Source organism: Pleurodeles waltl, chromosome 6, assembly GCF_031143425.1.
Source record: "Pleurodeles waltl isolate 20211129_DDA chromosome 6, aPleWal1.hap1.20221129, whole genome shotgun sequence".
NCBI classification, from domain to species: Eukaryota; Metazoa; Chordata; class Amphibia; order Caudata; family Salamandridae; genus Pleurodeles; species Pleurodeles waltl.
In genome coordinates, this window is record NC_090445.1 from 996,673,091 (window position 1) to 996,686,388 (window position 13,298).

General features: G+C 40.1%; 1 protein-coding gene across 2 annotated transcripts in view; it reads left to right on the forward strand.

The window, feature by feature from the left end:
- Positions 1-13,298, forward strand: part of A1CF (APOBEC1 complementation factor) — a 167,189-nt gene that overhangs the window by 148,439 nt on the left and 5,452 nt on the right. Inside the window, exons 9-11 of one of the 2 annotated variants that reach the window (XM_069239876.1) lie at positions 3,370-3,587; positions 9,728-9,864; positions 11,430-11,560. In XM_069239876.1, the coding sequence (XP_069095977.1) occupies positions 3,370-3,587; positions 9,728-9,864; positions 11,430-11,560 (486 nt within the window). The remainder of the gene's footprint in view (positions 1-3,369; positions 3,588-9,727; positions 9,865-11,429; positions 11,561-13,298) is intronic. The other variant, XM_069239877.1, reaches the window with a different exon arrangement.

The following is a 13,298-nucleotide window of genomic DNA, read 5'->3' on the forward strand; positions in this document are numbered from 1 at the left end:
GTGCGTCAAAAATTTTAACGCCATTCCAAAGGGCCATGCGGGCACCTTATTTATTGGATGACGTTAGCCGGCGCTGCGGACTGGTGTGCGTCAAAAGAAATGACTCACACCAGGCAGCGCCAGCGTAGGGGAAAATGGAGCTTGGGCGTCAAAAAATGGGGCAAGTCAGGTCTGAGGCAAAATTTTGGCCTCAACCCGATTTGCGCCATTTGTTTTGACGCCCAACCCCCATTGAAATGACTCCTGTCTTAGCAAAGACAGGAGTCATGCCCCCTTGCCCAATGGCCATGCCCAGGGGACGTATGTCCCCTGGGCATGGTCATTGGGCATAGTGGCATGTAGGGGGGCACAAATCAGGCCCCCTATGCCACAAAAAAAATACTTACCTGAACTTACCTTAACTTCCCTGGGATGGGTCCCTCCATTCTTTGGTGTCCTCCTGGGGTGTACAAGGGTGGCAGGGGGTGTCTCTGGGGGCATGAGAGGGCACCTCTGGGCTCCTTCTGAGCACACAGGTCCCTTAACGCCTGCCCTGACCCAGGCGTTAAAAAATGGCGCCCATCAGGCTGGGCGCCGGTTTTTAAGGCCTGCCCCCTCCTGTGCGTCAAAATGACGCCAGAGTATAAATATGGGGCACAGGCCTTAAAGTCATTTTTTGGAAGGGAACGCCTACCTTGCATATAATTAACGCAAGGCTGGTTCCCCCTTCTAAAAAATGACGCACATGGTGGAACTTTGACGCCCGCGGGGTCGGACGTCAAAGTATAAATATGGGGCAGTGTTTGCGCTGAATGTGCGTCAAAAATTTTGACGCACATTCGGCGCAAACAGAGTATAAATATGCCCCTAAGTGCATATGTCAGTTTGGCCAGTCATCTTAGGATGGCCTAACTGGCTTGTGCACTTAGGTTTCTCCAACCCGGCTGTGTTGCACAGCTGGGCTGGAGAAACTGCGCAGACCCCAGTGCACTATCTGAGTGGCAGACCAAGCCGCTCCAACCAATCCTGATGCTGCTCTCATGCTAAGCATAGTATTGGAGCAGTTTCAGGATTGCATGGGGAGCCTGAGCTGGTGTCTCTGCATTTTATTTCCCCTCCACCCGCCCCTCCCCTTGATATTTGATTGAAGTGGCCGCCGCGGGCCAAAGTTCCCAGCTGTGACCGAGACTCAGGAAACCAAAGTAATAATGGAGAGACCTATCCTAGCAGCACTCATTCCTGTTGGTACCAGGTATCACAAAGTATCCCTCAGGAGAACGGAATGCCTGACATCCTCAATTCCTGGGAACACCACATCTTGCTAGTCCATGGCCTTCCAAAAGCTACTTTTTTATCTGGCTCTAGCTGAAATATCTGGCCAGTGATGATAATCTGCAATATTGTACAGTTCATTTCCTCTTCTGAGGCCACTAGGAAGTTGAGCCTAAAACCGCCACAGACTTTCTATTTCGAACACTAACTCTAGACTCTGCACCGTTGGATTTAGCTGTCTATAGAAAGACTGTGATTTGCAGTGGCCTAACATGAGTTCGCTGGAAATGCAGAGTTACAAAATTAAATGTGCTCTTATATTTTGTTGTTGCTCTTAATAAACTGGTGAATTGAACTTCCACTCTCTGCGGCATTTAACATCTTACAGTAGCAAGAGACCTAATTTAATTTAAAAAATGAGTTTTTGTACTTCCTGTGATTCTGAACTAAAGAAAATAACCATTGTCAGTTGTCAAGTCATTTCCTGAAATTAAAACTGAGGCATTGTTTAACTGTTCTTTACTTGAACTGAGACGAGAACCCTCCTCGCTCCAGCGACCACGATAAATTATAAAGATATAAAAGGTATGATAGTTTGGGGAGGGTAAAGGAAGATGGACTGGATTCTATAGGAACACTCACAGCAGATTCTTGGCTTCAGATATGGTGGAATAATGTATATGAGGGATTATACATAATCCGGCCTGGAACTGTAGAAATATAATAGTTGTACTCAGCTCTCAGTAACTTAAGTTTAGTTCTAAATATATTGTGTGGGTGTGTGATGAAATATGATTGGAGTGTTCACTGAATTATTGACAATTATTATGATAGTTCTTACATGATTTGTAGATGAACAGAATATAATAAGTAACAACTTTGTTCTAAAATTCATATGTACATGTGTGTGTGTCATTCTGACTCCTAACTGCTTTCAAAAGAGCAGGAGATAAAGATGAGAGACACCTGCCAGTTCCCCTTTTTTATGAAAATGCATTATTTTCCTTTCGAGGGGTAGGAAATTTAACTGGTGTGACTGAAGGTCGAGACAAATGGAAATACTTTGACCTTTGGGAATTAACAGTGGTTAGGAACCCTACTGCAGATTAAAGTCTTACAACAGATTAAAGTAGCAAACATGAAAAACCTGTGCAAAAATGGTTTTCCTCCTGGCTATTCCTTGAAAGAGTACCTTATTTAACAAAGCCAGTACAAAGGATGGAGGAGAGTCAGTTAGAAGGCAGAACATATGAATATCCTAGAAGAAAGTAATCCATGATATTATGATCTAAATATGTCCATGAAGAGTTATTGATGCTATGGTATCTGACAAAGTTCAACACGCTAAGGAGGGGGTGTCATTAAGGGTTTAGTGCAGTGGGAGTCCCTCAACAGCTTGGGCCATGTCCTTTGAAACCCCTACCTCATTCCACCATCATTATCTCTTAGCCCAGCAACCATCCTGGCACAGGGATACAGGATCTGTGCATTAGAAGAACTGCCCTATTTAGAGCCTGCTTTCTAATACATATTTTTCCTCAGAAAAATATGCTGCTTTGGAGTTTTGTATTTGGGAAGCAAAAATAATGCTGAGGAGTCCACCATTATATGGTGGCCCAATATCATACCATTTACAACAAAAGTGCTCCAGCTATGTCAGTGGAAGCACTTCATTCTAAATTTGAATGCCATTGCAGCAGGGAACACTAAATGTATTTCCTTCCTATTTCACAACCCTTTGTTCCCCCATTGGTTAGTGACAATTTGTAAGTGCTACCCTATAGGGCTATTTGTTGAACATATTTACAGCATTGTCACACAAACAATTGTCACTTAGGTTTAACTCATCATCTTGGAAGGCACCAAAGCACAGTACACCAAAAGTCACACATCTACATTTTTGAAAATAAAACATAAATCCCTATTGTATTACTTAATTATATTGATGCAAAAGGGGGCATATTGGTCAATCCCATAATCTGACATTGAGTCCAGCTGCCAATGTTGAATCCCATTTCAGTAATACAGATCTGTTCTTGTGGCTAACCTTTCCATTGATAGGAATCAGGGTGATTTTCCTGTGATTTGATTCAGTTTAATGCCTTCTTACATTCCTAGACATTTACATGAGTGTACCTGTAGGGGCTGCGGGAGTTAGAGGACTTGGAGGACGCGGATACCTGGCATACACGGGCCTGGGGCGCGGCTGTCCCGGATACCAGATTAAAGGAGACAAGAGGGGAGATGACAAGCTCTTCGACATTTTGCCTGGAATGGAGATTACACCAATGAACCCTGTTTCTTTAAAACCTCAAGGAATTAAGCAAGCAACACAGGTACGTTATGCACCACACTGAAATAGAAATGAAAAGCAGATTATGCTGATCGTGTCGGTGACAATGTTGTTTACAAAGTGGAGGTACATAATATCTTCTGCTAATCCGTTTAGTTACCTTGCCAATGTGATATGGAAACTAAGATGTTGACTTTAAAATTGGAAAACTAGATTTCTGATGCCTACAGTGTCCAAACTGAGTGAATCTAGCTACATGTGTTTATTGCTGTATGCCCCATTTGCCCTGCTGGTTACATTGGATTTGGCTTGAGCAAGGGTAAAATGCCTGTATAGAGTGCTATGTATAAACTGGACATTTGCAGACCTACTTACTCTGGAAATTAGGGGCCAGATGTACTAAGTGTTTTTGTAGCTGCAATCCCAGCAATTCACCAGATCACTGGGTTTGCGACTGCACAACCCTTTTCTTGTATACACTAACCCCATTTTGCAATTCAGAAAAATCTAAATCGCAAAATAGGTTACCAATTTATACCAAATCGCAATTTGGAAAGTCTGTTCAAAGGGCTTTCCTCCTAAATTACAAGTCAGTTTGGAATGTGTTATTGGTTTGCGACTGCAATGGCGGTAGCAAATCAGTGATCAGTTACCAGCTTCCAAATCGAAGGTAGATTATTCGTGAAGGGGAACATGACGCATTTGGACGTGTTTCCCTTGGCAGTCGAGGGGTGGAGGAGTTCTTTGGAGTAAATAGGCAGTGGTTTATGGGACCACTTACTGCTCTCACTTAAGTTTTCTAAAACAGAAAACTGCTTTTAAAGAAGCCCCGATTTGTTTAAATAACTCAGCCTGCTTTAAAAAAAAAAGTTTTCAGCTTTGGAATGCAATCTCAGGGTTGATGGTCTGCTGTCCCTTGGAGGTCACCAAGCCTCTGATTGTAGCAAATCCCAGGGGAATGCAAAATGCGACCGGCCTAATTAATATTTACTGGTCAGTTAGTACTGTAATCAGTTGCGACTCGCAGGATGAAAAGGGGCGGGGCAGCACAGTGTTTAAGGGGGGAAACAAAAAAATAATAATAGTAATACATTTTTTTTAAACGTACCTTTCTCACCACGCTGCTCCGTTGTCCTCACTGCAGGCACAGGCTCCCAGCCTGCCCTGCTGCCAATCCTAATGCTGCTTTCATGCTCCTAGCATCATGAAGGTAGCATTAGGACTGTACAGAGAGCGCCCGGGCTTGGTGCTCCCAGGCAGAGTGGGAGCCTCTGCCTGCTCTCTCCAACCCGGCCAACACAGTGCAGGGTTGGAGACAGCTCGATGCGCATGTGGGTTTGGCCAGCCCGAGATGGCCGGCCAAACATACATGCACACTGCTCCTCCGTCCCTGTCATTGCCTGTGGCCCCACCCCTTTTACAATAAAACCATAATAAACATAGCTGCTGCTGCTGGCTGGGAATGAGACGCTCCTCCGCCATAGCAGAGGACCCGCCACTGACTGTAACCCCCTGTAAATCTCTATGTGTGAACTGACCTATAAGTACATAGGTGGTGTTTGCAAAATCTGATTCAATTCACAAAATGTCAGTGTGCATTTTGTGACCGTTTTTTCAGAATCGAACCTTAGTACATCTGTCCCTTGTTATAGATGGCAATCTGTGTACACAAAAAAGACCTGCTAAAACCTCCAACAAGAATATTAAATGGACATGCTGATGGCATGATTATGGAATAGCTCTCAGATATTAACAACAATTTTGCAATCATTAAAATATCTATGATCTAACTTAAATCCAAAACTAAAATGTACAGCACATTCTACTGTAAAACAGGCATTCCAGAAGTAGTGAATTGTAAAACTCTTCAGTTGAACAATTAAGAGTTTTGGTTTTGTTGAGCTTTGTTGTTACTAAAACACTTTGTCAGTCGATTCTTTACAGAACCTCTTGGTGAGGACAGCTGTATCGACTAAGAGTGTAATCTGTGGGCTTTGAGTTTCACTATGTTCAGCAGCAGCGCTTGCATTCAAACATGTTCTTGTCTTTCTAATCCATATATTCTAAGGGGCATTGCACTACTGCTTCACGTGATTGTAGGTCAAATTAGAAAGATTTAGGGTACCCAAAAATTGAGAACTGCAGCAAATGGCTGAAAAGACTCATTACAAATTAAGGCCATTCTTGGTATTATTACATATTTTTTATGTATTGATTTCTTTATGAAATTGTAGACTTTACACTAGAATGCATCGCTTTGCATGTTTGGAACAAGATTTTGCATGTTTAAAGTTGCACATTATGAAATTATTAATGAGCATTATTTTAGAAAGCTATGCTATAATACATTGCTTTCACAGTTCTTGATGATTTTATTGATTGAGTAAATCATGTATTACATGGCTATATTTGCCGGTGTGCCAAGTGGCAGCAAGGTCAGTATTAATGCTTTGAACACAATGAAGGATATTATTGATTAGTGTAACTTATAGGATCGAAAGCGAACACTATACATTGACGTTGAAATAGAATAAGACGTTAGAGGATACTTGGGCATGAGGAAGAGGAAAAGCTCTCACAGGGCCGAAAGAAAAGAGAAATCTTTACAAATACATATCTTCAGAACACATAGAGATCAGAAGAACTTAGCACCAGATTTACAAAAAAGTGGTGCACCACGGTGCTGAGGCAAAATTTGCAGCACCGCGCTGCATCACTTTAAAAACGCAGGGATGCGTCGTATTTACTAAAATACAGCGCACCCCTGTGTTTCCTCCTCCGCCAGTGCTAAATGTAGCTGCCAACGCAGACACGCTTGCACCTTAGTGCAAGGGTGAGGGGATTGATTGTTTATGTGCAGGAAGGTGTCCCTTCCTTCACATGAAAAATCTACAATGGTGATTTGGCACTACTAAGTGTGCTTCAGAATGAAGCACACACGGAAGTAGCAAATCTTCATAAATGTGGTGTACTGCACAGCACCACTGGAGCGTCACAAAAAGTGACGCTCTGGTGGCAGTCGGGCCTTGTCAGTCTGGCCTTTAATAGGTTTTTTCAATTAGGTAGATCTTTGATGGAAAGGCACATAAGTAAAATCTAGTATTAAATAATACTTAAGTGACTGAAATATAAATATCAATATATATATATACATATGTATATATATATATATATATATATACGCACATATATATATATAAATATTATATATATATATTACATTTAATTATAGACGTAATTAAAAAATACAAATTAATATAACTATTTTCACAAAATTACATATATGACTAAATATTACATAAACATAAAAGTATTATTTTTTTCATTATTGTTTAAAAGTAATACTTATACATGTAATTAATATAGTTTAAGAAATATATTGTTTGATATATTTTTATTCGGAAGAGTTAATGTGCTGTAAAAGGGCATTTTAGTATTTCCAGGTTGATAATGAATATTTTATAATAATTGGAAGTTATATTTATATTAAAATAGTTAATTTATTCACAAGTATAAGATTTATTATATTTCCTCATATTTTCTTAGAGGGAGATCTCCATTTCTGTGGCAAAGGTTTGCCCAGTGGTGAAACTATGTCTGAAAACCTTGGGTGGGGGCATACAATATGATTGTAAATTTAGTTGTGGTGCCTGTACAGTCATAGATGCAACTGTATAAGGCTCCATACCTTTACTGGAGGAGGTAAATCTTGTAAATCTACACCTAGGTGAACATCTCCACTCCAATGGTAAATAGCAAAACATGAACATGAAGAGTTACCCCTCAGTGTAATAGTAAAGATACATGTGAGTAAATCTACATTTGTATATTTACCTTTATTTATTTATTAGGCCTGAACGTCTTAGTAAAGAACAGAGGACAGTCTAAGATTTTACCTTCTGTGTTTTGTAATGGATCAAAAATCAGCCTAGGAGGATGTGGCTAAACGTTGAATCCAGGAAGGCTTTCACAAATCCACATACCCTGAATTGGTGTCCTTGGTAAAGTAAGAAGTCAAAAACTGCCACCAGTAACACATGCCTTTTTGATGACAAACACATAATGCAAAGAAACTGGGGGCCTCATTTTGAGTTTTCCTGTGTGCCAAACTCCAGACAGGGCGGCAGCCGCCATAGGAGTGACCAACCCACCTGACCTATTAGGTGTTTCCTGCTAGGCCGACGGTGGCAACTGAGGTTTCCACCCATCAGCCTAGCGGGAAACAGGCGGCAGCATTGTCTCTGGCTCGTAATCGAGCCAACGGTAATGCTGTTGTCTGCAGGGTGCACCAGTATCCTTGCAATGTTCACTGTCTGCACAGCAGGCAGTGAACATTGTGAGGGTGCTGGGCAGTGGGACCCCTACACTGCCCATGCCAAGTACATGGCCAGTGCAGAGGGGCCCCCTGCACCTGTTCTCCACCAGCCTGTTCATGGCAGTAATACTGCCATGAAAAGGTTAGCGGAGAGAAAGGTCGAATTCCGCAGGGCATGGGTGCATGCAGCGCTGCCCTGGTGGATTAAGACCTCCACCCGCCGTAAACCTGTCAGGATCCCCAATCCAGATGGAGACGGTGAGTCTCACCGCTAGGGTCTTTATGTGACCATAGGACCACCACAGGAGGGGCAATCCTGACCGCCACCACCAGGCTGGCGGTCTTAAAATCGCCAGCCTTGTAATGAGGGCCTAGGTGTTCTTGGGCTTTTCGCCTTTAGAATGTCTCTCTGTGCCAAAGTCATTGAGTGCTATGCAAAGATAATTCCAAGTGCTCAGAAAGTGGTTTCAGGACTTAAGCTGAATGTTTTTTACTGACATAGATTTCCACTGAGTTGGACAATGCACTGCCCAATCCATGGAATTTAGTTTTTTTCAGATATGCACAAAGGGTCACTTTGGTACACTTTGGTGGCTAAAATCATTAAAATTTAACTTGGGGATTTCTCATTTTTGCCATTCCTAATGCTCATGTGCTTTAAGGTGTATCCTCATCTGTGTGGACTCATTTCATAATATCTTCTAATGGTCAATCACACCAAAAACATAGAATGCTTTTATACACTGTATATATTTATAAGATTGCTACATAAAAATACAGTGACTTCATGTTCAATATATACAACTTTATATGGTCTTTAAGAGCATATTGATTTATGTTGTGAGAAGGCCTGTGCAAACTGTTAACTATACCGGAATAATCACAGTAATTTTGTGTTACTCTTTTGACACACAATTACAGAAAATTACATGATTATGCCTATTTGTGTAAATTATCAGTAATTTCTTACAAAAATCCTACTGCAGGAGCACAGGAACAATGAACTTAACGAGCGTGAACGGTTGTGGACTGTTGCTGTTCATGCTGTCCATGTAGAGCTATTTTCTTAGAGCAAAATGCATCCTCAGCTCCATATATGGGTTATATTCCTTGCATAATTCTGTGTAATTTCACAATTTTCACAAAATTCTCAAGTTATGCCCCCTGCGTTGTTGTGAGCAGCCATTAGGTATAACTGTAGGATTTGACACTGGTTGCACACTGTTGTGTTATCACACCACTTTACACCCAAATTGATTGTACGTCTGATGTGATGTCACTCCAATGCACAGCCAAATGGATTGTACAAATGGATTGTACCATTGCTAAATTTCAGGCTGTGTATCCATCTTTCTCTGCCTCCCCTTCACCTCTCCAAAACCAAATAAGATGTGGAAGTGGGGCGGCTGCAGCTACCATCTCAAACTCTGTCTTCACAGGGGTTTACTTTCTACAAGCGTGTACCCACTAAAATTTGTTATTGCTTTCCTTCTCCATGGGTACAGATCAGAGTGCGTGAGAAGAGGGCGGAAGTCATATGCAATATCACATTTTATGCTCTACTGCAATGTAGAATTTATAATGCTGTTTATACCTCTGATTAGACCCCAAAGAGCTCTGATTCATGTGGAGGTGATATGAATGAGGTGATCTCAGTTGAGTATTTAAAGGCAGTGCTCACAGCATTCCTGCCTGTGGATTTTTTAGCACCTTTGATGCATTTTAAGATTATGATAGCATTAAAATTAAAAACAGATATTGTGCTATATATTACCCACGCTTATAGGTCAACTACCATTGTAATATTGATATAACATAAATACTGGCAAAGTAAATGTACATTGAATTATTATTTTTTTATCTCACAGATTTTGGAAGAAATTTGTCAGAAAAATAATTGGGGACAACCCGTTTATCAGCTTCACTCTGCAATTGGCCAAGATCAAAGGCAGCTGTTCTTGTATAAAATCACAATTCCTCTCCTCGCCAGTCAGCATCCAGCTATGTACGTAATTCCTTCACATATCCAAAATCATTACTATTTAAAAAAATATTGTCTTCTTGAACTTAGGCTTATACATTCTTGCCTGGTAGCAGATGTATCCCACCATAATGGATGCCAAAATATTGCCCTGCCATAATATTGTCTCCAGAATGTAAACTACCACACCAATATGAAGGTAAGTGTATGAGTATAGGTGTACATTTCTTAACTCCACATCTTCTTTCTTGAAGATAGGTATTTGTATCATGTGGATGTGGAGTCAAGCAGTCTTATTATATGATATACTTACCTTACATACATAGACTTGCACTATTGTGGTAGTTGATATTCTAGATGTCATTATTGAGCAAGCCCAAGGAGGAGAATGTTGCAATAGTCAAGTTTCTAAGAGCTATTCTGTTTATAGTGGACTTGGCAGGATCTTAGTCGTAGTGCAGTTAAACATTATTGGAATGTTGGGAGTTCCACTGAAGACAATGGAGTGGCTCATGGACAATAATGGCTGGTATAGACCTTCAGGGAGCAACATCCCAGATCTTTCATTTTGGTGTCTTTCTATATTAGGACATTCTACATTCACAAGGTGGAATGTTCTAATGTCATAATTGCCTTTCTGAGCTATTCGTGTTGTTAAAGACCATTTTATGTGTCTGCAGCTTTGGTATGTAAATCTGGTTTGATGCTTTTAATGACCATCACAGTCCTCTGCATCAGTTTATTATGCTTCATTAGAATTTTGAAATTCTGGGAACTGCACAGAAGATAATGGAGTGGTTCAGATCCAATATTGGCATATACAGACCTCCTGTTGTAATATTCCAATGTCTTTTTGTTTCTCCCTTTTTGATTTAGAATATTCTGCACCCAGTGGGTGGAATGTACTGATAGTATTATAGCCCTTATGTCTGGTTGTTCAAGGTCCTTACCTTTGTTATAGGCTCTTACCTGTGGCTCAGGTCTATAATTCTGTTTCATGACCTTTAGCAACCATTATAGCCCTCAACAGCAGGCTATAATCCTTTAGTAATGAGCAGAAATACCAGAAGTGCAGATTAAAAGTTAAAAGACAACTTGTATTTCCAATGAACTTTAGAAAATTAAACATTGAATATGTGAAACCTTTCAACAATCATGAAACATCTTTAATTACAATAATCAGAGAGTGTGATAAATGTAAGACTACACAATAATGCCCAACCTTAATAATCACTTTTTCTAATTGCTACTGCCTTTGAGGTTATAGTACTTGCTTCAAAGAGTCAAAGTGTGCTTCCTTGGTTCAGCATCCATAACAATAGTTTATGGAAGTACTGAAATGCCCATTCCAATACCTAATAAAAGCCAGCCTCAATTATCTAGGTAGGGAGGTACTTTATGATGAGTCTCTCTGAGCTTAAGTGACGGCAAATAATGTGCTTATTCTAAAAGCTGAGGCCAGAACTCGACTCAAATGCTTAAGATTGAGTCTCCAACACTAGGCATTGTTAGCACATATTTCTATCAAAAACCTGTTTCATGCCATATATGAATAATGGACCTGTTGAACAATGTGATTTGCTTTATAGTCATCCTTTTACACCTCCCAAACTGTGTGCATCTGTGGATGAAGCCAAGACATATGCTGCAGAATACACCCTTCAGACTCTGGGAATTCATGCAGAAGGAACAGATGTTCAGACTCCAGCTGCCTTTACAGGTAACATGCCATGTTGTCATTGGCTTTAATGAGTAAAATATGTTGATAACGATGTTAAAATAATGATATATTGAGTTGAGCTCAATAGATTGGAATTGTGTTGATCATATTTCAACAACTCATAAACTCAATCCAAATTATTTAAAAAATATCTTCAAACATCACACTCCTTCAGGATGCTATTGATCAGTCTTGGCAGTTTTACTCCTAGCATCGCTATGTCATTACGAGCATAAACTAACCAGGAACTGTTAACTGCATATTGTGATATATATTTCCCCAAAGAACATTTATTGTGTTTCTTGCTTCGTTTCTCTTTATTGGCACGCTTCAGTCTGATATCATTTAATATGTATCAGTTTCAACAAAAAGAAGTATGAAGAGTTTTCATATTTGTCCTCTTGATTCGTTGCCTTTATTTCTTCCATACATCAGTATAATATGTTAAAACTACACTTTAGAGACAGAGTATGTCATTGCCTGCGAAATAAATAGTTTTGGAGTTTATAACAGGAGGAGGAGCCTGATTAGGTAGGTCCATGAAAATGTCTATGAGGTTCATTCATGTACATTTTGATTAAAGTGGAATCTCTGTTTGAAGACCCCAGATCCTGATTGACAATATTCGGGATCTGGTGATATGTCCATGAGGAGGTTACCCTTATGACTGTGAAACATCATCAAGATGTGCAGATGTGTGCACTCGTAGTTGTGAGATAGATGTATACAAAAGAGTTTTCACTTATATCTGTCACTGCAGTTACCACTTAAACTTTGGCAATCATCTACAAAGTAAGAACTTTGAGCATTTTTTAACCAATTACAATTTCCACACCTGCTGCATTTCTAAACTTACAGCTAAATTAAAGGGGTAAAATATATTGCACTGGGGAAATTGTCCTAATAACACCCTCTGTTAAGCGGATGAAGATGAAGGGTTTCATTTATATGCAAAAATAATTTGAATGTGAGGAAAATCCATACATCAAGCATTTGCAATATTCTTGTGAATGCAGCTCTGCATCTTTGCATGCGTAGAAAGATTTTGAACTTCAACCTTTTGGTGCAGCATATGTCTACCAAATTTTGCATTCAGAATTACAGTCCTTTTTTTATTGCCGCTTATAGAGAATAAATGGTTCTAGAAGTTTGAAATTGTATTTAGATGTAAGCTTTGGCAAGTCGTTTACTGCCTAGGCATTAAGGAGGTACAGTATGAAGGTGATAAAAAGTGCTCTACAGATCATACAGACATGACTGAATGTAGCAATGCCCACTATTCAAGCAGATCTCTGAAGTGGTGAATTTCACTAGGGATCAAAAGAAAAACAAATGTCCTTCATCATTCCTGGGTAAACTTAATTTCACGATGACATTAAGGTTTGAGTTTGATCCTGTCTGGGTTAACTATAAGGTGGCAATATCAGAGCCTTGCGGCTGATTGAGTTGAGGAATGATGGACTCCAATCGTTCAATATGCATTATGAGAGGCATATTTGCATATCTCATTAAAACTGACATTTGCACATAATTTAAGAAGAGGATGTTCCTAACATGTCCCACAATGCTTCTGTGCCCACATCAACAGACATCTGTTTTCTGAGCATTCAGATTTAGGCAGTTGTTGCTTGTGTTTTTTTTGGTGGTGTTTGAGCATCTGAACAAAGGATGCTGTTAATATGTCTTCCCATCACTAAAGAGCAGGCCTGAGCAAGCAGTACATACCCAGATTGCATAA